We start from the raw sequence: 25,643 nt of genomic DNA, 5'->3' as shown, positions 1-25,643 counted from the left end.
GCAACAGAAATACATCATCTGTGAAAATTTCAACTGTCTAGCTACCACGGTTCATGAGATACAGCCTGGTGACAGACGGACGGACGGACGGACGGACGGACAGCGAAGTCTTAGTAATAGGGTCCCGTTTTACCCTTTGGGTACGGAACCCTAAAAAGGAAGTAAAAATTAAGGCTCTCCTTAAACGTTTACCAATTTATAATAAAATTAAACCTGGGGAAAAATTACAAACGTTAAAAGAAAAATAAACACATCGAGAAGTAATTATAGGAAGGAATAAAAAATCTAGCTCCAAACGCTCTGGAATTACGAAGAATTAAGTAAAGACGATTTATAAAAACAGTTCATAAAGACGTATGCATCTTTACCGGTTTTACGGGATCCAACTAATCCTCAGTATGTAAAAAAGGAAGTAAAAAATAAGGCTTTCCGTAAACGTATACCAATTTATACTAAAATTAAATCTGGGGAAAAACTTACAGACGTTAAAAGAAAAATAAACACATTAAGAAGTAATTATAGGAAGGAATTAAAAAAACTAGCTCCAAACGCTCTGGAATTACGAAGAATTAAGTAAAGACGATTTATTAATACAGTTCATAATGACGTATGCATCTTTACCGGTTTTATGGGATCCAACTAATCCTCAGTATGTAAAAAAGGAAGTAAAAAATAAGGCTCTCCTTAAACGTATACCAATTCACACTAAAAGTAAATCTGGGGAAAAACTTACAGACATTAAAAGAAAAATAAACACATTAAGAAGTAATTATAGGAAGGAATTAAAAAAAACTAGCTCCAAACGCTCTGGAATTACGAAGAATTAAGTAAAGACGATTTATTAATACAGTTCATAATGACGTATGAATCTTTACCGGTTTTATGGAATCTAACTAAACCTCAGTAGGTAGGTATGTAAAAAAGGAAGTAAAAAATAAGGCTCTCCTTAAACTAATACCAATATATAATAAAATTAAACCTGTGGAAAAAAATACACACGTTAAAAGAAAAATCAACACATTGAGAAGCAATTATAGGAAGGAATTTAAAAAAAATAACTAGCTCCAAACGCTCTGGACGTGCAGCCGATGAAATTTACGTGGTTATTTCATTACTTAAAGTTTTTAGAAGAATTGGAACGCCTCAGTCCCATAAAACAACAATGAATGGTAAAGAGCCATTTGAGATTATTTGTTATTAAAGTAGGTAAATAGAAAACGTTAATAATGAACTTATTATTATTTATACAGTTTTTACTTTATTTGTCAAATATTCCCTTCAGAACTGAAAGTAAGGTTATCCCTGACGTCCTTCGCGCTACTGAAACGAACCCTTTTAACCCTTGTACACTCCAAAGGGGATAACGAATAATTTTTTTGGGGATCAGTATTATAGAACGAATAATTTTCTTTCATCAAAAAATAATCGATGTAATAGCATGCTACAGTTTAGCAGCTTTTAGTGGCTCAAGAGTATTAGCTTTTTAAAATACTAAGAAGAAGAAGAAGGTCTTTTTAGAAGATATTATGACATAGAAGTTAGGATCCTATAGAAGTATATACGCGTGCCTCCGTGAGGGACAAAACATACGCAATGCGACACTATGATTGGTCGAATTTATTTGTTGCCCACCATAATCCATACAAAATTTACGGTGGGGAACAAATAAAATGTGAGACTGTGACAAGGACAAACAATAATAGCTCTTTCGCTGCTACTCCTACTGAAAGATACATAAGACTATCCTATCCTATATCGTATGTTCGGTCACTTCCCCCCACCTTTCATGCCAGATCCAGTTATATACCTACTAGATTCACGTATTATGATTGATTAGACACTAAGAACCAATAGAATCACTACATTTGTTTTCCTAGCTCAGCGTGCAGTGATTATATTGGTCCTTAAAAACAAATCCCTCGCAAAGCCTAGAAACGCATACCTACTTAACCTGGACAATCTATAATTGAAGGTTAATGTTTCTCGTTGACAAATGTGGGAAAGGCTTCATTATTATTTTTTAAGTGAAAATGTTCTATCGCCAACAAAAACAAACGGATATTCGTTATCTGTATTGGGTAATCGCAGAAGTCGGTAAATTCAGAGCATTATTTTTCCAAAATTTCCATATACAGTGAAACCTGGTTAATTGGCACCTGGATACATGGAAAACCTCTATAATTGCAACCAAACGTCCGGTCCCGGTCCCTTGAGACCAAAAGGCCGCTATAATTGAAATTTTGGAACCTCTATAATTGCAATTTAGATTTTAGTGCTTTTCGTAATTTTGCCTCTGTAATTGACCACATCGCAACTAAGAACTCTATAATTGACACTGTGCTAAAAACATCCGTTATTTTAGCTCTTTTTATTACCTCTATTATTGAAATGACTCTTACTTATGACCTCTGTAATTGAAATTATGTAGTTGTAGAGAGCAGAAGCAAGCAAGAGGAATCTGTCAGAATCCCCGGAGACATCTCTACCCAGCAGCCAACAAGAGCAGCATACTAGCAGACAGCCGTCCAAGAAAAATAAAGCGACAAATATGAAAGATTACATAATCCATAAACCTAAACTGATCTTCACAGAGACAGATAATGACGGCCCTCAAAGCCAAACGAAGACACAGCATAATACAGCATAGCAATCAAAATCGGGCCCTCTACCCACACCTCATCTCCCAGTACGGCCGGTCACCGCGGGAGAGTTCGACCAAAACCCACCAAGGAAAACCACTCAAACGAAAAACACCTTAAAAATTTGTACTTTTAACGCAAGATCACTTTCTTCAGAACTAAAACTTATCGAGCTAAAGACAGCGCTACGAGACATCAACCACGACATTGTTGGATTGTGCGAAGTTCGCCGTCTTGGAGAAAAAATAGAAGAGGACGACGACTACATAATGTACTACTTAGGCAAAACTAAAGGACTATACGGCGTAGGATTCCTAGTCAAAAAGATACACAAAGAAAAAATCATAACATTCACAGGAGTATCCGAAAGAGTATGTGTATTAGAAATCGAATTAGATAACCTACACTTCTCAATAATCCAATCATATGCACCTACTGAAAAATCTTCGCAGGAGGAAATAGACAACTTTTACAACGACTTAGAGAAAGCTCACGACTCTACATCTACGAAATATATAATCTCTATGGGAGATTTCAATGCACAAATCGGAACACCCAAAACATACGAAAGCTCTGTTACTGGTAAATATGGTTTCGGCAAAAGAAGCGCACGAGGAGAGAGACTCATTCAATACGCTCAAGAACATAATTTAAAAATTATCAACACAATGTTCAAACTAAAACCGAAGAACCGATGGACATGGATCTCTCCGGACAAAACTATAAAAAACGAAATAGATTATATAATGACCACGAAGCCCCATATAATCAATAACTACGAAGTTCTGTCGTCATTCTCATTTGGCTCAGACCACAGACTATTAAGAGCCACAATTCACCTAAAATCAAAATGTAAGAGCAGACGTAATTTTTCAAATTTATCAAGCAAACTGAAAACAGTAGACGAGCAAGAAACGTACCTTAAAAACCTTAACAGATATATACCAGAACTTATAACTACGTATAACAATTACAACGCGGAAGATTACCATCAAAAAATCGTTCACTGTATAAAGGAAAGTTTAAAAAGCATTAAAAGTAAAGAAAAGAGACAAATCCTGTCTGAGAAAGCGCTAGAACTCATGAAAGAAAGAAGTAAACTACAAAATAAGCAAAATTTGAACAAAACTGATAAAGAAAACTTAAAAACACTTTATAAAAACTAACGAACAAAGAAATAAGACAATGCTACAACACTTACAGAACAAACATAATACAACGACACCTTGAAAAATCCAGGTCAGTCAAAAAAGCCCATAAAGAGCTGAATAAATCAACCACATGGATTCCATCACTTCAGACTGGCACTAACAAATGCAAATCGCGTATGGAGATCATAAATATAGCCACTGACTTTTACTCTAAACTATACAGCCAACCAGACACAACGAAGCAAAACGAAGTTATTTACGCTAACCACCGCACAGACACCTGGCCAACACAACAGTTTTCAGAGCCAGAAGTATTAAAACATTTCATGAAACTTAAGTCAGGAAAAAGCTCAGGACCAGATGGCATTACTAACGAATATATTAAAATTGCAAGGACTCTACTTCTGACACCGATCACTATTCTATGGAATAAAATCCTAGAGGAGGAAAAAGTGCCGCACCAATGGACGGAATCTGAAATAATATTGTTATATAAGAAAGGCGATGCAACAGACATAGGAAATTACCGCCCCATAAGCCTCATGTCCTGCCTTTATAAACTGTTTGCTTCCTGTCTACTAGAAAGAATGTCACCAAGCATCGACGCACATCAGCCGATCGAGCAGGCCGGATTTAGAAGCGGTTTTAGCACAGCGGACCACCTCCAAGTCGTTGACCAGGTAATAGAAAAATATTTAGAATTCCAGAGGCCCCTATACATAGCTTTTATAGATTACAAAAAAGCTTTTGACTCAATATCACATAAAAGCATATGGGAAACTTTGGAATCCCTAAACATGAAAGAAAAATATATTAATATATTGAAGAATATTTACAGCAACAGTACAAGTAGAGTCAAACTGGATAGAGTCGGTACAGCAATCAAAATTAAGAGAGGAGTTAGACAGGGCGACCCAGTTTCCCCAAAATTATTTATAGCCGTCTTACAACAAGTAATGGGTAACCTACCATGGTCCAGAAGTGGCATAAGAATAAATGGGAACTTTTTGAGTCACCTTAGATTTGCTGACGACATCATCCTGTTCGCAGAGTGCCCACAACAACTAAACAAAATGATAAATGAATTAGATCACGCAAGTTCAAAAGTCGGCTTAGAAATGAACCTCGAAAAAACAAAAGTAATGACCAACCACCACACATCACCAATTTTAATCAACAATACACCTCTTGATTACGTAGAAAAATATATATATTTGGGCAAACAGTTATCATTCAACACCGATAGAAACTTAGAAGAGGTAGAGCGGAGGGTTGCAATTACGTGGAAGAAATATTGGGCCCACAAAGAAATTTTCAAGTCACAACTGCCGCCATCAGCTAAGAAAATAGTCATGGACACGGCAATACTTCCATGTCTCACTTATGGATGTCAAACGTGGACGTTTGACACAAAAACTAGAAACAAAATTCAGACCACACAAAGACGAATGGAAAGAAGCAGTATGGGACTAAGGCTCAAAGATAAGGTGCGAAATGTTGACATCCGCAAGAAAACCAAAGTTACCGACGCCTTAACTTTCGCGCTAAAGAACAAATGGAAGTGGGCAGGCCACGTCGCTAGGTACGAGGATAACCGATGGACTCGGAGAGCAGTGGACTGGTCTGGGCCGCCTGGAAAAAGAGCGAGAGGCCACCCGCATGCTAGATGGGCAGACGAAATAACGGCAATAGCAGGCCGAGGTTGGCTTAACACAGCCAAAGATAGAAAAAAGTGGCATACCTTGGAGGAGGCTTTTACCCGAAGGGGGTCCATTCAACAATAATGTCAAAAAATTTAATCTAAATTCTAATTTTAATTTTAATTCCAATTAATTTTAATTAATTTGTGAAATTAATTCATTCCAATTAATATGTCAAATTAACTATTTAGTAAATGTATACACTCAATAATTATAAATTTAAAATTAAGCTAAATTGAAAGCAACGTAATGATCTATGTCATATTGTAATAATGTACTTATTTATTTATTTATTTTTTTTTTTGCATGGACAAATAAAAAGCTTTATTATTATTATTATTATTCTCTTTATTTATTTTTCGTCTTAAGTTAGGTATTTTTATAATATGAATATAAAAGTAAAATATAAAAACACTTACTAAACAATAAAAATTAATATAAACACATTATAAAAAACCTAACCTAGGGTGCCGCCAGCAGCGGGGCAAGGCCCAAGCTACCGGTGGTCAGGGCTGCAGAGAGAGGAACCGGCGGACTATCCGCGCCGTGTCCAAGATCACCGCCTTCTGCATCTGACCCTTGATCCAACCACCTAGCGAGAGTCTCTCAAGATGTTGGTCGAGACTCTTCGCTATTAGACCGTTCACTGAAACGACTATCGGGACAATGATCGTCGAATCAACATCCCACATGGCGGTTATCTCGTGAGCCAAGTCTAGGTACTTACTGGACTGGTCCTTCTCGGCCTTCACGAGATTCTCATCATGGGGGATGGTGATGTCAACGAGCACGGCCCGACGTTGCGATCGATCTATTATCACAATATCAGGCTTATTGGCTACAATAGTCCTGTCAGTGATGATAGATCGATCCCAATAGAGCGTGGCACGACCATTCTCGAGAACAGGCGCAGGTAAGTACTTGTAGTACGGTACTTCGCGGTCCACAAGGTCATATAGAAGAGCAAGTTGCTGGTGAATAATCCTGGCTACGAGATTATGTCTGTGCAAGTACTCGCCGTTAGCAAGATGAGAGCAACCGGAAATGATATGCCTGAGTGACTCTCCGGGACGGCGGCATGCCCGACAGATGTCGACCGTACCGTCCTTCAGGATATATTTCCGATAGTTGTTCGTCATCATCACTTCGTCCGCAATTGCACAGGCAAAACCCTCGGTTTCTCCGAAGAGGTCCCCGAATCGTAACCAGTTCACCGACGCGAGCAGGTCCACATCGGGTCCCGTGAGGGCCTTGTAGAACCGCCCGTGTAGCACCTTACTCTCCCATGCCGCCTTGCGATCCGCAGTACTTAGTACCACAGGTTTGCGCCAGTTCTCGTTTGCCAAGGAAAGCGGCGTGAGGTTCCTATCTACTGCCACCACATCACGATGCATCCCACACTCGTTGTTAAGGAAATAGTTCCTGAGATTGTACACCTCGTGGTTGTGGAGATCCTTGGCGTTTAGGAAGCCTCGGCCTCCACACTTCCGTGGGATGTACAATCTCATAACTGACGAGCGTGGGTGTAGCATGCGATGTGCGGTGAGCAGTGATCGGACCCTCCGATCCAGGGCGTCCAGCTCGGTCTGAGTCCACCTTAGTATGCCAAAGGAGTATGTGAGTAGGGGCATTACCCAGGCGTTGAAGGCGCGCACTTTGTTGCCTCCTGACAAAAGACTGTTAAGGACTTTTGTGAGCCGACTGAAAAAGCGCTCCTTCACCGACCGTCTAATACCCTCGTCCTCAATACCCAACGACTGTGACATACCAAGGTATTTATAGGTTTCTGATTCAGAGATAGATCTGAAAGACATTGTCTCAGAAAGTTGTAAATTTGTTGAATTTATTATTATTCTCTTTATTCAATTAGGGTCTTAGGTTAGGGTTTTACAATGTGAGTATAAAAGTAAAATATAAAAACACTTACAAAACATAACAAAAATATATAAACACATTATAAAAAACCTAACCTAGGGTGCCGCCGGCAGCGGGGCAGGGTCCAAGCTGCCGGTGGTCAGGGCCGCAGAGTGAGGAATCGACGTACTATACGCGCCGTGTCCAAAATTACCGCCTTCTGCATCTGACCCTTGATCCAACCACCCAGCGAGAGTCTCTCTAGGTGTTGGTCGAGACTCTTCGCTATGAGACCGTTCGCTGACACGACTATAGGAACAATGATCGTCGAGTCAACATCCCACATAGCGGTTATCTCGTGGGCTAAGTCTAGGTACTTGCTGGACTTGTCCTTCTCGGCCTTCACGAGATTCTCATCATGGGGGATGGTGACGTCGACGAGCACGGTCCGGCGCTGCGATCGATCTATCAGCACGATGTCAGGCTTATTGGCTACAATAGTCCTGTCAGTGATGATAGATCGATCCCAATAGAGCGTGGCACGACCATTTTCGAGAACTGGCGCAGGTGAGTACTTGTAGTACGGCACTTCGCGGTCCACAAGGCCGTATAGGAGGGCAAGCTGCTGGTGAATAATTCTGGCTACGAGGTTATGTCTGTGCAAGTACTCGCCGTTAGCAAGATGAGAACAACCGGAGATAATATGCCTGAGTGACTCTCCGGGACGGCGGCATGCCCGACAAATGTCGACCGTACCGTCCTTCAGGATATATTTCCGATAGTTGTTCGTCATCATCACTTCGTCCGCAATTGCACAGGCAAAACCCTCGGTTTCTCCGAAGAGGTCCCCGAATCGTAACCAGTTCACCGACGCGAGCAGGTCCACATCGGGTCCCGTGAGGGCCTTGTAGAACCGCCCGTGTAGCACCTTACTCTCCCATGCCGCCTTGCGATCCGCAGTACTTAGTACCACAGGTTTGCGCCAGTTCTCGTTTGCCAAGGAGAGCGGCGTGAGGTTCCTGTCTACTGCCACCACATCACGATGCATCCCACACTCGTTGTTAAGGAAATAATTCCTGAGATTGTACACCTCGCGGTTGTGGAGATCCTTGGCGTTTAGGAAGCCTCGGCCTCCACACTTCCGTGGGATGTACAATCTCATAACTGACGAGCGTGGGTGTAGCATGCGATGTGTGGTGAGCAGTGACCGGACCCTCCGATCCAGAGCGTCCAGCTCGGTCTGAGTCCACCTTAGTATGCCAAAGGAGTATGTGAGTAGGGGCATTACCCAGGCGTTGAAGGCGCGCACTTTGTTGCCTCCTGACAAAAGACTGTTAAGGACTTTTGTGAGCCGACTGAAAAAGCGCTCCTTCACCGACCGTCTAATACCTTCTTCCTCAATACCCAACGACTGTGACATGCCAAGGTATTTATAGGTTTCTGATTCAGAGATGGATCTGAAAGACATTGTCTCAGAAAGTTGTAAATTTGTTGAATTTACAACTTTCCCCCGCTGTACATGCATAACCGCACATTTATCGACACCAAACTCCATGTTGATGGCATTACTGAAGACTTCGGTAGTTTTCAGTAGCTCCACCAAGTCTTGGCTATTTGGTGCAAATAATTTGAGATCATCCATGTACAGAAGGTGAGAAATGACTTCACCCCCTCTCCGAAGCCGGCAACCTAGTTCTAAATCCTTCAGCAAGGTACTGAGAGGATTCAGAGCTAGGCAGAACCACAGAGGACTCAGACTATCACCCTGAAATATTCCTCGCTCAATCCTTATAAAATCCTGCGGGCCAGGGCTCTCATCCCCGCCTCCTGGTTGACGAAGAACTGTGGTCCATTGCCTCATACACGCGCTTAGAAAGGCTCTTAAAGCTGTATCAACTTTATACAGCTCTAAGACCCTCTCCAGCCATGAGTGAGGCACCGAATCATAGGCCTTCTTGTAGTCAATCCAGGCTGCTGAGAGGGCCCCCCTGTTCCGCCGGATTTGTTGGCAGATGGTCATGTCTATGAGGAGGAGCTCTTTAGTACCACGGGACCCAACCCTACATCCATTTTGAGCAGAGGCCAAAATATTGTTTGCGACAATGTGCGCGTTGATTTTTGCTCTCAAAATGGATGTAAGGAGCTTGTAGAGTGTAGGCAAGCATGTGATGGGTCTGTAGTTCTTCGCTTCCGTGGTACTACCGGACTTATAGAGCAGGAAGGTGACACCAGTTGTTAAGGAAGGTGGGGGAGAACCAAGCTCGAGGGCTTGTTGAAATTGTGCTGCCAAGCAGGAGTGTGAGCATCGGAACCATTTTAGCCAGAAGTTGTGCAATCCATCCGGCCCAGGACTTTTCCAGTTCTGGGCCGTGCGAATGGCACAACTTACGTCATCGGGGCTGATGGTGACTGCCCCCATAGGTTCGATGGACTCGCACTCACGCTCGACAACACTCATCCAACTCCCCTCGGTGTGTCCGACAGGCACTGACCAGATGCTACGCCAGAAGTCATTCATGGCAGTAGCATCCGGTGGCTGCGAGTCGGACGCACGAGGGTTGGTTTCCTCCCACTTTCGGTACATCTTCCTTTGGTCACTCTGGAAAAGACGGTTCTGCTGGAATCGGTCCACACGCTCTCTGTAGCGGCGAATACGGTTTGCCCATGCATAGACTTTCTGCTTTAGAAAGTCGATGCGCTCCGTAATGTTGGCCATGTAGCCGCGGGGCCTAATATCCGTCCCCGCGAATGCCTGGTTTACAAAGCGCATTACTCGGGGGCGATTGTTGCCCCCCCTGAAGCAGATCAGCTTTGCGATAAGAGTCCTAAAAGAGCTGATACGTCGCTCGATCCGTATTTGCCATGCGGGGGCACCCCCGGCGGTCCTAGGTGCACGTTCAGAGTCCGGAAACTTGACTCGTGCAACACGGCACGCCGCGATGGCTCCGCAATACATGATCGCGTGCGTATCATCTAAATCTTTACTAGTCCGCAAATATGGCTCTAGTAAAGCGTTTAGGGCTCCCATTAGCGCTAGATTGTGTCTATTCATAGGCAAACGTGGTAATCGTGGCCTAGTATTGGGTGTGGAGCGATACTGCGTAATCGCCTCATCCAAAGTCCTCCTCAGTTGCTCATTGGCTGTACTACTCACACTCTGCGCGAACTCCTCCTCGTCGGCACAGAGATCTACCCGCGGCGCCTCCGGTGCCTGGTCGGGTGCCGGCACCGGATCCGGCGATGTGGCGGGCGGGTCTCGCACCGAGGTGGAGGCTGCGCGAGCAGAGAGAGCCTCCAGGCGAAGCCGATCAAGTGTCGAGTCATCCAACCGCTTTAGCCGCTGGATGACTCGCACCTGATCCGATAGCCGTTGCGCAGTCACGTCGATGGTTGGTTCGAGGGCCTGAAACAGTGGAAGCATTCGGACACGGTACGCGCATAAGTCGGTTCCCCCCTCTGTAGCCCCAAATATTATTATTATTATTAGAGAGCAGAAACAATATTTTAATAACAATGATCATTTTATTTTCAATCTTTATCCACAATTCAATTTATTTATTGGGTATCTATCACAGGCAGCCTGTAGTAGTTGAAATAGTTTTGATTAAATCAAAAACAAAGTATGCTTTATACATTCCAATAAAACTTTCTTCTACAATTCAAGGGAATGTTTCAAACCCAAATGAATAGAAAATAAAGTAGTAATTAATGTAGTGTAAGTTATATAATATATATTAGACCAGAAACCCAGAACATAAGCTTGTTAATCTACTTTCAATGGTAATTTGCACCTCCATAAAAGAAATTTGTCAGAACGCAACCTCTATTAATGAGAACCTCTATAATGCACACAACGATTTTTTGAACCTCGTTAATTGGCACGACCTGCTTAAATGAAAAACCTAGTTAATTGACAAAAAATGGCCGGTCCCTTAAGATTTCAATTATCCAGGTTTCACTGTATTTATTGATAGCAGAGAATATAATATATGAATTCTCTATCTGCATTTACTACAGTCATTAGTACAATGGTGTGTTAGTTAAAGTAGAAGGAGCCACTTTTTTTAGGTTGTGTTATTGCTACATGCTTTTCATCAAAAGCTCCAGTAGACCTCTACAATTCCAAAACTGATATTTAGTTCCAAAATTGCGAGTTACTCCCTTCCATTCTTCTTCTCTGCGTGGTAACAGGAAGAAAAAAAAAATCCAATTTTTTACCAACTTCAAAAATTTGAAATAAGTTATCAATACGATCGTATGTTTTTTTATAAACTAAAATGATTCTGAAGAGAAAAATCCATCTTCCATTCCTCTTCTCTGCGTGGTAACAGGAAGAAAAAAAATATCCAATTTTTTTATCAACTTAAAAAATTTGAAAAAAGTTATCAATACGATCGTATGTTTTTTTATAAACTAAAATGATTCTGAAGAAAAAAAAACAGACGACTCAACCACATACAATCTTGTCGTGAAATACAGAGGTCATTACCAACGGCTAAAAGAATAAGAACAAAAACCAATGCTGTTTACAAACAAAACGAACTTTTAGAACAGGCTTGACAGTTTTTAAAATTATCATCAGCGGACACAAGCAGTTGCTCGGTCAGAAATACTCGACACTTTACACCCAACGCAAAAATTATATGCAGTGAAAGTCGTAAACGACATACTTTTCGAAGCACAACTAGCAAACTAGGAAATTAGGGATAGTAGGGAATTAGGAATTAACGCGACACTCGGTCAAAATAAACGAATTGAATGACAAGTGAGGCTTCCAACCTCCTTGGCGACCTGACGGACCGACTGACTGACTGGCTGACAGACATACATACTTGGAACTACGGACATTTAAATTCAAAATTCGACATGACAATCACAGGACCAAATCCCATCAGTTCACGACAGACAGCCGAACAAAGGCAGACGACGACGACAGACCGTGCAGTCGACGTTAAAGATATGTTTACATTTTTCGCCTTATTACAAAGGAGTAAGGTGCAAAAGTGTAAACATATATTTTACGTCGACTGTACAATACGCGAACAACATCACATTTATTAAATCCTACTTGTAATCCATAATAATCTGAGAGTATTCATGTTTCCATTCTCTCTCTGACAGTAACGGGGACAGTAACTTGGCACAGTCAATATTAAATAAAGCGCCATAACGTATTTAGCTAATAATAAAAATCTGTTGTAGGTATGTGTATGACGTGGGCATTTTTTCATTTTAACTTGTACTTTAAAGCGCGACTTAAGTCGTGTTTCAGTAACGTCTAACCGTCACATATGATGAATCACATTCCTGACAGAATGACATTGACATTGACTGTCAGTTTTGTGACGATTGCTAACCGTTAGGCCAAGCGCGCACTACGATTTTTTTTTGTGATTTATCACATTTTTCCGCGACTGCTCGCGACGCGATTGTCGCAAAAGTGAATTGCAGCATACGGAGTTGTATGGCCCCGCGCGCACTGCGATAGTAAAATCGCACCTCGGACCCCGCGGAGGCGCTCAGTCAGCATTTCGCTCTCCAAGCGTCAACCTGTCGGAACCTGCTTCTCAAATGGAGTCACAAGATGAGACGCTAGATGTTGACCATTTAATTATGGAAATAGAAGAAAGATCACCTTTGTGGGTTAAATACTCAAAGTCATATAGGTAGCGATGGCATATTGAAGACAACAGAACAGTAGCTTTTCTTATTGAAGGTTAAATGTTTCTCCTTGACAAATGTGGGAAAGGTTTTATTAATTTTCTTAAAGTGAAAATGCTCTATCGCCAACTAAAACATACGGGTATTCGTTATCTGTATTGGGTAATGTCGCTGAAGACGGTAAATTCAGATAATTATTTTCCCAAAATTTCCATATATGTATTTATTGATAGCGGAGAATATGTATGAATTCTCTATCTGCATTTACTAGAGTCATTAGTACAATGGTATGTTATAGTTAAAGTATAAGGAGCCACTTTTTTTAGGTTTTGTTACTTATTGCCACATGATTTTCATCAAAAGCTCCATTACCTACCTACCTACAATTCCAAAACTGATATTTACTCCCTTCCATTCTTCTTCTCTGCGTGGTAACAGGAAGAAAAACATATAATTTGTCCTATTTTTTACCAACTTCAAAAATTTTAAAAACGTTATCAATTCGACCGTACGTTTTTTTTATAAACTTACTTAAATGATTCTGAAGAGAAAAAAATAGACGACTCAACCACCTACAATCTTGTCGTGAAATGCAGAGGTCATTACCACGACGGCTAAAAGAATAAGAACAAAAACCAATGCTGTTTATAAACAAAACGAACTTTTAGAACAGGCTTGCTCGTTTTTTAAATCAGTAATAGCGGACACAAATCAGAAAATTTCAGCATAAGGAGTTGCTCTGTCAGAAATACTCGACACTTTACACCCAACGCAAAAATTATATGCAGTGAAAGCCGTAAACAACATACTTTTCGAAGCACAACTAGGAAACTAGGGATAGTAGGAAATTAGGAATTAACGCGACACTCGGTCAAAATAAACGAATTGAATGATAAGTGTCGTTAGTGCTAGCGGTTGACCAAAATCAGCTGCAAATGGTGTTAAAGGTATGAAAATCGGCACGATATTTTCAAAATCAATTTATTGGGGTTAGATATGAGGATATTGGGTATTACTTGAGGTATATTTTACAAAAAATAATTCAACGGTTTCGTATCTGGAGGAGCCCAAACTTGGTATGTTTTGAAAATTATTTTTATTTTAATTGAATGCAAGTGACGGAAATATAATAATGTGATATATCTTTAGAACCGGCTCAAAATGCCCTTTCATTTAATACTACACATGATAGGTTTCTGAACAATTTTTTTTTTATTTCCATACAAAAAAAAGATGACGTCATAACTCCTTTCCGTTTGTTTTTTTTTGGTGCTACGGGTCAAATTGATTCAAATGGCCTAAAGATTAATCGTGCCGATTTTCCCGAATTTCAGGCTGTACCGCTATCACTACGTGGCTTCCAACCTCCATGGCGACCTGACATATACTGACTAACTGGCTGACTGACATACATATTTGGACGGACATTTAAATTCAAAATCGACATGACGATCACATGATAAAATCCCATCAGTTCACGACAGCCGAACAAGGCAGACGACGACGACAGACCGTACAATAAGCGAACAACATCACATTTATTAACTCCTGTAATCCATAATAATCCGTGAGTATCCATGTTTCTATTCTCTCTCTGACACTAACTTGGACAGTAACTTGGCACAGTCAATATTAAAAAAGACCGGCCAAGTGCGAGTCGGACTCGCACACGCTCAAGGGTTCCGTATCTATAAAAACGGTCACCCATCCAAGTACTGACCCCGCCCGACGTTGCTTAACTTCGGTTAAAAATCACGTTTGTTGTATGGGAGCCCCACTACATTTTTTATTTTATTCTGTTTTTAGTATTTGTTGTTATAGCGGCAACAGAAAAACATCATCACAGATACAGCCTGGTGACAGACGGACGGACGGACGGACAGCGGAGTCTTAGTAATAGGGTCCCGTTTTTACCCTTTGGGTACGGACCTCTAATAAAGCGCCATAACGTATTTAGCCAATAATAAAACTCTGTTGTAGGTATGTGGGCATTTTCATTTTAACTTGTACTTTGAAGCGCGTCTTTAGTCGTGTTTCAGTAACGTCTAACCGTCACGTTCCTGACAAAATGACATTGACATTGACCGTCAGTTTTGTGACGATTGCTGACTGGCCGTTAATTGTACTCAGTTAAGTGAAAGTGCCTATGTACTACGCCTTACCCACAAACCCACGCGCGTAGGTACTATAGGTACTATAGTATTTATGGCCTTGTACGTGTTATTTAATGCATTATACGTTTAACCTCGAACTTGTTTGATTCAAAGGCCAACCTCACAAATCAAATGAATTCGGTTAATAATAGTCATAACTTCTACTGCAAAATTGAATTAAATACGATGATTCACGAATGACAAACATTTTTCTTTCAAAATCTACGGTTGATATAAATGATGATACTTTTATTTAAAGGCTACTTTTATTAAAATTTCACGCTAGACCGGGCCGGGGCCGGGCCGGAGCTTCGTTTTCTATGGAAAGCACCATGTGATCACCGATCAGCCGTCATAGATCACCCGGTCTAGCTTGAGTCATCCTTAAATCGCATTACCTAGTTACTAAGTAATATAATAAAAAATGCGATGATTAAGAGGATAGTGGAACAGCTACTCCATACAAACGTATCTAGTCTCCGTTTTCCTCCCCAGATAAATAGGGTATTTGACAATTTTTTATGAATGGTATCTGTCGATCAGGTTCGTTTTGAGGATCAAATGTCTTTATGGGAGCCATAGTCTTAAAGCAATACAAAAGTCACAAAACAAGGAAATTCGGAAATATTGCGTAGTAGGTATATTGTTGCTAAACAATTTACATTTTTTCAAATAAAATGTAAATAATCGAATGGTACCAATGATTTTACCCTCTTTGGAAGTTATAATTTTTTTAAATGTTTGAGGTCTTGTATTTTTTTTTACTCCCATATATTTTTAAGTTTCCAATTTATTGTGATAAACTGCTCATTTTCTATCTATTTAACTAGATGTAGTTATAAAATTCAACATGTGTCAACAACCCTATATATGTATATGAAAGGCTTTGATTTGCCGCTCACCGCCCCGCCGGTCGCGTGTTTCCAGGCCGCGGCCCAACCGTCTTCTAATGTTATATTGTCGTATTCTCTCACAATATAAATAGCAAGTTCAAACAGATTCCAATGTCACTGACGGTAGTGACGGTTGTTATAAAAACTCGTAAAAGGAATTTAATAAAGAACACGAAGAATTTAATCACAAGTAATATTCCATGGAAAATAACAAATAAATAATTTGGAATTTTGAAATTTTGGAATGGATACACGTTAATAAAACAATATTGAAATCTGTGATCCTGATCATAACAAACATGAAAAAGAATTCAAAAGCATGTTTTTCATATAATTTATACAAAAGCGAATGTCAACATTTTTCGAGTAGGACAAACCTAAATATGCTAATTGAGGCTCTACAAAGCATTAAATAAGATTATTAGTAAATAAGGAATAATAAAAACTAAACTAAAACACGTCAGGGTACGGTACGGTAGGGTCAAATCTTTAAACAGCTGGCAAATGCGAATATTATTATCGTTTATTTTTAATAAATAAATATAAATATTATGAGACAATATTATACTTGACAAATCGATCTAGTCCCAGAGTAAGCTCAATAAGGCTGCTGTTGTGGGTATACATAAAAGACGACCGGGTATAAAGTAGATAGATATATTCAATACTTAAATATATAAAAAAAAAAAAATAATAATAATATAACAAATCCCCATAACTATCCGTGTTATGGATGTTTTCTATATAAATTCCTCCGACCGGACCGTCACAAAATTGACACCCATTTGTATGAAAAACTACTTGGGGTTACTTTTTTTTGTCTCAATAGTACCAACTTACTCGTGATTCTGAGTCTAAACACCCAAAATTTGACGGTTTTTTTTAAGTAAATGGTACCATTTTTTCTGAAAACCCCCACCATAAATAGTTAAAGTGACAGGAGGTGACTGCGTGACGGTAGCGGGACGGGAAATGGGAAATGTCACGGTTAACTTCCTTGATAAATTGCGTTTCTTGCCGAATTGAGAGTGACATCGGCCATTTCCCGCTGCTACAATGTTTCACCAGTAAGGCTTAAAAAATATAATGCCCTCAAATTAAAACAAATTTACTACAGTTATTGCAGAACAAACTATGAAAATCAAAAAACTTCGAAATGCCTGGACGTGCCCCTAGCCAGCCGAAGTTGCAGTTGAACGTAAGACCTTCGCTTCGCTCGCTATTGTCAATATAAGTACACCTAATTGCGCTAAAGCTACTCACGGCTCACTGTGTAACAGACAAGCTAAACATAAAGAGCGGACTACTAAGTACCCGTTCAACCATTAGGAATCTCTTAAATTGACATATTTCACCTTAACAAAATCGCGTAATCGCAGGTGCGCCAGAAAAATAATGGCACGATTTATAACGTTAAATCGATCAATCTGAAATAGGTTCTTGTTCGACAGCGGAAGGTTGAAAATCCTTTGAAGATTCGATGTTATTACAGTTCATTGGTCCAAAAGAATCGAGGGTTACGGCTCATGCGCGGTTCGCGCTTGATTTGTTCTGGAGTCTTTTTGAAGCTTGATCATCTAGTGAATTAGACACTTTAAGAAAGAAGTAATAGCTAAAGGTGACGTTCGGATGTCAACTGCAGCTGCATTACTGTTGCGATTACGACATCCGAACGTCACAGTAACAGCCGTATTCGAACGATGACATACGTCAAATACTAGATACTGAAACGATATGGATTGGATATGTCAGTGTCAAAAGTGACGTTTTTGTTTGAAGAAACGTCAATTTTGACAGTTGTTTGATACTGACATATATGATCCATATTGTTTCAATATTTGACGTGTCTCATTGTTCGAATACGGCTGTAAGTCAACGCCTCGCGCGTATTTCGCGCTCTAAAGCAAAACCGCAAATCAATATACAGTTTAGCCATTTGGCACACGCATACTACATGATTCGGTCAAATTGTGTTTTTTTTAAAACAAATTATAGCCAGCATTCAATGAATGTAGTAGGATAACTTTGGGTATGTTGCATTACGCACACTAGTGTCCCATCCCCCCCCCCCCCCTGACGCAACCCCCCCTTTTAGCATGAAATTTTTTTTTATTTTTTGGAGAAAGTATACAATATAGGAAAAAAGAGTCAATGAAAGAAATAATCCCTATTAAATTCTTAACAAAAAAGGTTATATTCATTTTTTTGATATGACGCACCATATTTATGTTATGGCTAGATGAAATTCGACAAAATTAAACTGTTGAAAAACGTGTTGAAGTTCAATATAACATAGTACGTGAGTTTTTAATTTGTATACCTTTTTTTTTTAGAAATCTTAACCTTGCAAGCTTATTCTCCGTATAAGATTTATTTCAGTACTATCACGCACTATGTTACATTGAAATGCAACAAGTTAATACATGAATATGGTGAGTCTTACCAAAAAGTTGCATGTAACCTTTTTTGTTTAACTCTAATACTTTTCTCAAAAATAAAAATAAAAACCGTCAACTGGGACATATTTCATGCTTAAAGGGGGGTTGCGTCAGGGGAGGGGATGGGACACTAGTGCGCGTAAAGCACCATACCCAAAGGTTTTTTTTTTTGTAATGCTTTTTGGTGAGGGTCAATCGGTCCAAGGTATCCTACTACATTAATTGAATGCTGGCTATAATTTGTTTGTCTTCCCCATACATTAGAACACAACTTGACCGAATCATACAGGTCAAAACAAAAACAAATTTTTGACCCGCAGTTCTTAATAAAATTTCCCTTAGGAGGGGAGTGCTGAGTCATTTTTTTTCAGAAACTTTATCGCGTGTGGCATCATATGAAAGGGCTTTTTAAGGCAATTCTAAAAATATACCACATCATTACATTTCAGCCATTTTTTTTAATGAAAATTAAAATAATTTTCAAAACATGTACCAAGTTTGGGCTCCTCCAGATACGATATGGCTGTTTTTTTTTGTACAATATACCATTAAATGATACGTGATATCCTCATATCTAACCCCAAGAAAGCAATTTTGAAAATAATTTCATTTTTTTTTTTTCAATATTACAGTGACACAGTTCTACTTCAGTGCCTATTTTACGAGACTTATGAAACTGTACTGCAGATACTTTAATTGCGCAATTTCATCAGTTGGCGTTTTGTCGATGTACGATGTTATCTTGGCTAGGCCCCCAGAGAACCCGCCTAGCGGTTCGCTAGTAGGTAGTGAATGTGGAAAGATGAAGTAGGTACTTACGCTTCTGAGATGAGGGCCCGTAACTTGCAGAACACGATGCCCAAGAAGTAGGGGTATTGGTGCCAGCACACCAATAAGTCGTTGGGGAGACCTAGGAGCAAACAAAATAATGTTATTGTACTGTATTTATTGTAAGCTTGGTATTTCGGCGGGCGGTAATGTGCCGAATCTTACAACAGAACTGCAAAATACTGTTGTGTTGCCAAAACTGACTCAAAACATCAGTAAATATTTTAAAGATAGTTTTTACAGAATTTGTAAGTACCTATGCGTAAAATCGACAGTAACAGTACATTGATCAATTTCAATAGATTAAACTCCATGCAAAAAATCTGAGTTGAACTCCGACGTTTGGTCCAAAATTACCTCGATTATTTGCGTGAAATACGCAAAGCACAAGACTGCAAACAGTACAATATTGAATACTTTTTCGATCTCCGCTCCCTTTTGAAAAGTTGAAATACGCTGCACAAAGACAGAAAGATATTCCAATTCCAACATGTTTCCGAGTTCCGATGTTTTCGTAATTTTGGCATGTTGCAGAAATGCTTCGAATTTCTAGTCAGGTTTTTATAAACTGAAACCGGATTTTAAGACTTACCTATTGGCGGTTATTACTTAGCGGAGCCTCGTTTTCTCAAAAAACCGGACAAGTGCGATTCGGACTCGCCCACCGAGAGTTCCGTACAAATTATTCTTTTATTTTTCTTCTTAAGTTAGGTTGTTTTTAACATGAATATAAAAGTAAAACACAAAAACACGTTTCAACTCGATATCTCCGCGCGTTCCCGAGATAAAAGATCTTGACAGACAGAGGGACGGACGGACAACAAAGTAATCCTATAAGGGTTCTGTTTTTTCCTTTTGAAGTACCTACGCAACACAAACATAATTATGCAGATATTAACCCCCTTATTCATAAACGTCTACTAAAGTTGACAAGCCGATAATAATCGTTTGTCCCTTTCCGACGTATTAGTATGATGGAAAGCGACAAACGATTATTATCGACTTGATAACTATAGTAGACGTTTATGAACAAGGGGATTAGTCTGTATAAGTGTTAATAACTATGTATAACTCATATTGATAAGTAACAATGTACATATGGGGAATAAAATAAAGACTAAACACCAACCGCTAGTCAAAAACCGCTTATAATCAAACATCGCCTTAAACGTTACTCCTTCAGATAAAGGGTGTCTGAAATTGACTTGGAAGTTTTCATTGTCTCTGTTTACAGAATAGGCTTTGTAAAATATTTGAGACCCTCGATCGCCTGATTATAAATAATTAAAGTGGATAGAGGACTAAAGTTTTAACAAGAAATATAATACACTGTAAACCTCAGACGTAGTAGTTTTAGTGAAAAAACGTTATAGCTTAGTTTGACTAAACTAAGTAGTGTAGTTTAAAATTATTAGAACAGTACCTATAAAAAATATGCAAATAAACTTTGCTACTTTTAAATGATTTTATTTTCAATGAATGATTTAAATAAGTAAACAAATTACGAAGAAGATGCGAAAATACGTAGGTACCTACGAATTATCTAGTTTCATTTATTTTTTAAACTATACTCTGTATCTTTAGGTATTTAAATAAAAGTAAACAAATAATTTGTACATTTTCGGGTAGTTATAACATTTATTGGTTAACCAACCAAATAAAAAACCGCCTGGATCTGTCACTGAGCGACCTGACTTTAACCTACATTATTTGATCGTGTAATGTTTTCATCTACCCTCAACTGTCTTAAGGAGCCATTTGAGGGTAGATTTTGTTTACTTTTATTTAAATACCCATAGTCTAATAAAACATGGTCTTCCATTCCCAGAGTGACACGGGCCTACGTCACAACAACATGGCCGCTATATATAGCGCTATCGCATATTATCATATAGCGCTGTCGCATGATGACGTAGGCCCGTGTCAGTTAGGTGACCTAGAAAAGACGGGAATGGAGTACCAGGCGGAGTATATTATTATACCATGTAAATACCAAAAGATACAGACTATAATTATCAAAAATCCAGGCAGTGATGAAGATGCAAATGAATGGAAAAGACGTGTGACACGTGACACTGCCTGGATTGTTATGTATGCGGTTCAAATTTATCGTGGCCGCTACAATAATAGTTATTTGTACAACAAGAGATCAAAGTTTGATATTTCTTCGAGTGCTTATTTTGAGTCCCGTGCAAGCGAAAGATTCTATAATAGATTCACGAGCGTAGCGAGTGAATCTAATTTAGAATCTTGAGCGTAGTAAGGGATTCAAAAGCGCACGAGATGTAAATAACTTTGATCTCGTGTAGTACACAAAATTTTTCACCCTAAGCAGTGAGAACATACCTAGAGGGACAGAGATAATAGAACCCAAGTATATCGAAATTGTATTAGACCCCGCATGTTGAAATGACATTTGACTATAAAGGTCATTTGAATGACCGGTGTGAAGTTAGCAGCCAAAGTTAGCAGCCGCCGATAACCCAACCAAATTAAGAAGTCAACATTTTTAATATAAAAAATGTCATAGAAAACCAGTAGAAGACCACCTGATACAATTACAAAGTAAACAGACCGAACAAGACTACAAGTGATGAAAAACTAAAATATGTACATTTTCATCAAATAACTCATGCTATCTGTAATATCGCCTAGTAAAACGGCAAGCAAGCTCTAGAGGTTTTTAAAACAGGTTCCATGCAGCTAGATAACCAAGGTAAAAAGCTGCTGGGATCTATAAGTCATACTCGACCATAAACTTGGAGAAAAGGGGAGACCAAGACAAACTGAACCCAAAATATTCTAAATAATTGCAGTATTCAAAGATTTCTAGCATGAAGGACGGCAGGCAAGGGATTTTCGACCTATGTGGCAGATAGCTACTGTCATAACCTACGATAAATTGTGCATGGCAAGTTGATACTCGATCGATAAGACTAGTCAACTAACAGAAAATTATAAAATTAAGATTTTCTTACTTAATTGGCTGATGAGAGCTACAAGTGCTGAAACGGCAAGCAAGAGATTTTTGAAACCTGAACTATACAGCTAGATAATCACGCTAACGAACTGCTGAGAGCTTTAAGTGATACTCGACCGTAAACTTTGTGAAAAGGGGAGACAAAAGCTAAATGTACCCTAAATATTCTGAATAGTTGCAGTTTTCAAAGATTTTTAGCATGAAGGACGGCAAGCAAGGGATTTTCGACCTATGTGGCAGATAGCTACTGTCATAACCTACGAAAAATTGTGCATGGCAAGTTGATACTCGATCGATAAGACTAGTCAACTAACAGAAAATTATAAAATTAAGATTTTCTTACTTAATTGGCTGATGGGAGCTGCAAGTGCTGAAACGGCAAGCAGGAGATTTTTGAAACCTGAACTATACAGCTAGATAATCATGCTAAAGAACTGCCGAGAGCTTTAAGTGATACTCGACCGTAAACATTGTGAAAAGGGGATACCAAAGCGAAATGTACCCAAAATATTCTGAAAAGTTGCAGTTTTCAAAGATTTTTAGCATGAAGGACGGCAAGCAAGGGATTTTCGACCTATGTGACAAATAGCTACTGTCATAACCTACAAACGATTGTGCGTCGCAAGTTGATACTCGATCGATAAGACTAGTCAATTAAGAGAAAATTATAAAAATAAGATTTCCTTCCTTAATTGGCTGCTGAGAGCTACAAGTGCTGAAACGGCAAGCAAGAGATTTTTGAAACCTGACCTATACAGCTAGATAATTACGCTAAAGAACTGATGAGAGCTTTAAGTGATACTCGACCGTAAACTTTGTGAAAAGGGGAGACAAAAGCTAAATGTACCCTAAATATTCTGAATAATTGCAGTTTTCAAAGATTTTTAGCATGAAGGACGGCAAGCAAGGGATTTTCGACCTATGTGGCAGATAGCTACTGTCATAACCTACGATAAATTGTGCATGGCAAGTTGATACTCGATCGATAAGACTAGTCAACTAACAGAAAATTATAAAATTAAGATTTTCTTACTTAATTGGCTGATGGGAGCTGCAAGTGCTGAAACGGCAAGCAAGAGATTTTTGAAACCTGAATTATACAGCTAGATAATCATGCTAAAGAACTGCTGAGAGATTTAAGTGATATTCGACCGTAAACATTGTGAAAAGGGGATACCAAAGCGAAATGTACCCAAAATATGCTGAAAAGTTGCAGTTTTCAAAGATTTTTAGCATGAAGGACGGCAAGCAAGGGATTTTCGACCTATGTGGCAGATAGCTACTGTCATAACATACAAAAGATTTTGAATCGCAAGTTGATACTCGATCGATAAGACTAGTCAATTAAGAGAAAATTATAAAATTAAGATTTCCTTACTTAATTGGCTGCTGAGAGCTACAAGTGCTCAAACGGCAAGCAAGAGATTTTTGAAAACTGCACTATATAGCTAGATAATCATGCTAAAGAACTGCCGAGAGCTTTAAGTGATACTCGACCGTAAACATTGTGAAAAGGGGATACCAAAGCGAAATGTACCCAAAATATTCTGAAAAGTTGCAGTTTTCAAAGATTTTTAGCATGAAGGACGGCAAGCAAGGGATTTTCGACCTATGTGACAGATAGCTACTGTCATAACCTACAAACGATTGTGCGTCGCAAGTTGATACTCGATCGATAAGACTAGTCATTTACAGAAAATTATAAAATTAAGATTTTCTTACTTAAGTGGCTGATGAGAGCTACAAGGGCTCAAACGGCAAGCAAGAGATTTTTGAAAACTGAACTATATAGCTAGATAATCATGCTAAAGAACTGCCGAGAGCTTTAAGTGATACTCGACCGTAAACATTGTGAAAAGGGGATACCAAAGCGAAATGTACCCAAAATATTGTGAAAAGTTGCAGTTTTCAAAGATTTTTAGCATGAAGGACGGCAAGCAAGGGATTTTCGACGTATGTGACAGATAGCTACTGTCATAACCTACAAACGATTGTGCGTCGCAAGTTGATACTCGATCGATAAGACTAGTCAATTAAGAGAAAATTATAAAATTAAGATTTCCTTCCTTAATTGGCTGCTGAGAGCTACAAGTGCTGAAACGGCAAGCAAGAGATTTTTGAAACCTGACCTATACAGCTAGATAATTACGCTAAAGAACTGCTGAGAGCTTTAAGTGATACTCGACCGTAAACTTTGTGAAAAGGGGAGACAAAAGCTAAATGTACCCTAAATATTCTGAATAGTTGCAGTTTTCAAAGATTTTTAGCATGAAGGACGGCAAGCAAGGGATTTTCGACCTATGTGGCAGATAGCTACTGTCATAACCTACGAAAAATTGTGCATGGCAAGTTGATACTCGATCGATAAGACTAGTCAACTAACAGAAAATTATAAAATTAAGATTTTCTTACTTAATTGGCTGATGGGAGCTGCAAGTGCTGAAACGGCAAGCAGGAGATTTTTGAAACCTGAACTATACAGCTAGATAATCATGCTAAAGAACTGCTGAGAGCTTTAAGTGATATTCGACCGTAAACATTGTGAAAAGGGGATACCAAAGCGAAATGTACCCAAAATATGCTGAAAAGTTGCAGTTTTCAAAGATTTTTAGCATGAAGGACGGCAGGCAAGGGATTTTCGACCTATGTGACAGATAGCTACTGTCATAACCTGCAAAAGATTGTGCATCGCAAGTTGATACTCGATCGATAAGACTAGTCAATTAACAGAAAATTATAAAATTAAGATTTTCTCACTGAAGTGGCTGATGAGAGCTACAAGTGCTCAAACGGCAAGGAAGAGATTTTTGAAAACTGAACTAAATAGCTAGATAATCATGCTAAAGAACTGCCGAGAGCTTTAAGTGATACTCGACCGTAAACATTGTGAAAAGGGGATACCAAAGCGAAATGTACCCAAAATATTCTGAAAAGTTGCAGTTTTCAAAGATTTTTAGCATGAAGGACGGCAAGCAAGGGATTTTCGACCTATGTGACAGATAGCTACTGTCATAACCTACAAACGATTGTGCGTCGCAAGTTGATACTCGATCGATAAGACTAGTCAATTAAGAGAAAATTATAAAATTAAGATTTCCTTCCTTAATTGGTTGCTGAGAGCTACAAGTGCTGAAACGGCAAGCAAGAGATTTTTGAAACCTGACCTATACAGCTAGATAATTACGCTAAAGAACTGCCGAGAGCTTTAAGTGATACTCGACCGTAAACATTGTGAAAAAGGGATACCAAAGCGAAATGTACCCAAAATATGCTGAAAAGTTGCAGTTTTCAAAGATTTTTAGCATGAAGGACGGCAAGCAAGGGATTTTCGACCTATGTGACAGAT

General features: G+C 39.2%; 1 protein-coding gene across 1 annotated transcript in view; it reads right to left on the bottom strand.

The window, feature by feature from the left end:
* LOC134795117 (neuropeptides capa receptor-like) overlaps positions 1-19,809 on the bottom strand; it is a 77,558-nt gene extending 57,749 nt beyond the window's left edge. The window contains exons 1-2 of the mRNA XM_063766949.1: positions 19,773-19,809; positions 19,309-19,477 (exon numbers count right to left, since the gene is read on the bottom strand). Of these exons, the coding sequence (XP_063623019.1) occupies positions 19,309-19,477; positions 19,773-19,809 (206 nt within the window). The remainder of the gene's footprint in view (positions 1-19,308; positions 19,478-19,772) is intronic.
* Positions 19,810-25,643: the final 5,834 nt, after the last annotated feature.

This window comes from Cydia splendana, chromosome 11 (genome assembly GCF_910591565.1).
Source record: "Cydia splendana chromosome 11, ilCydSple1.2, whole genome shotgun sequence".
Classification (NCBI taxonomy): domain Eukaryota; kingdom Metazoa; phylum Arthropoda; class Insecta; order Lepidoptera; family Tortricidae; genus Cydia; species Cydia splendana.
The sequence above is the reverse complement of the archived record's forward strand: the minus strand, read 5'-3'. Positions and strand labels throughout refer to the sequence as shown.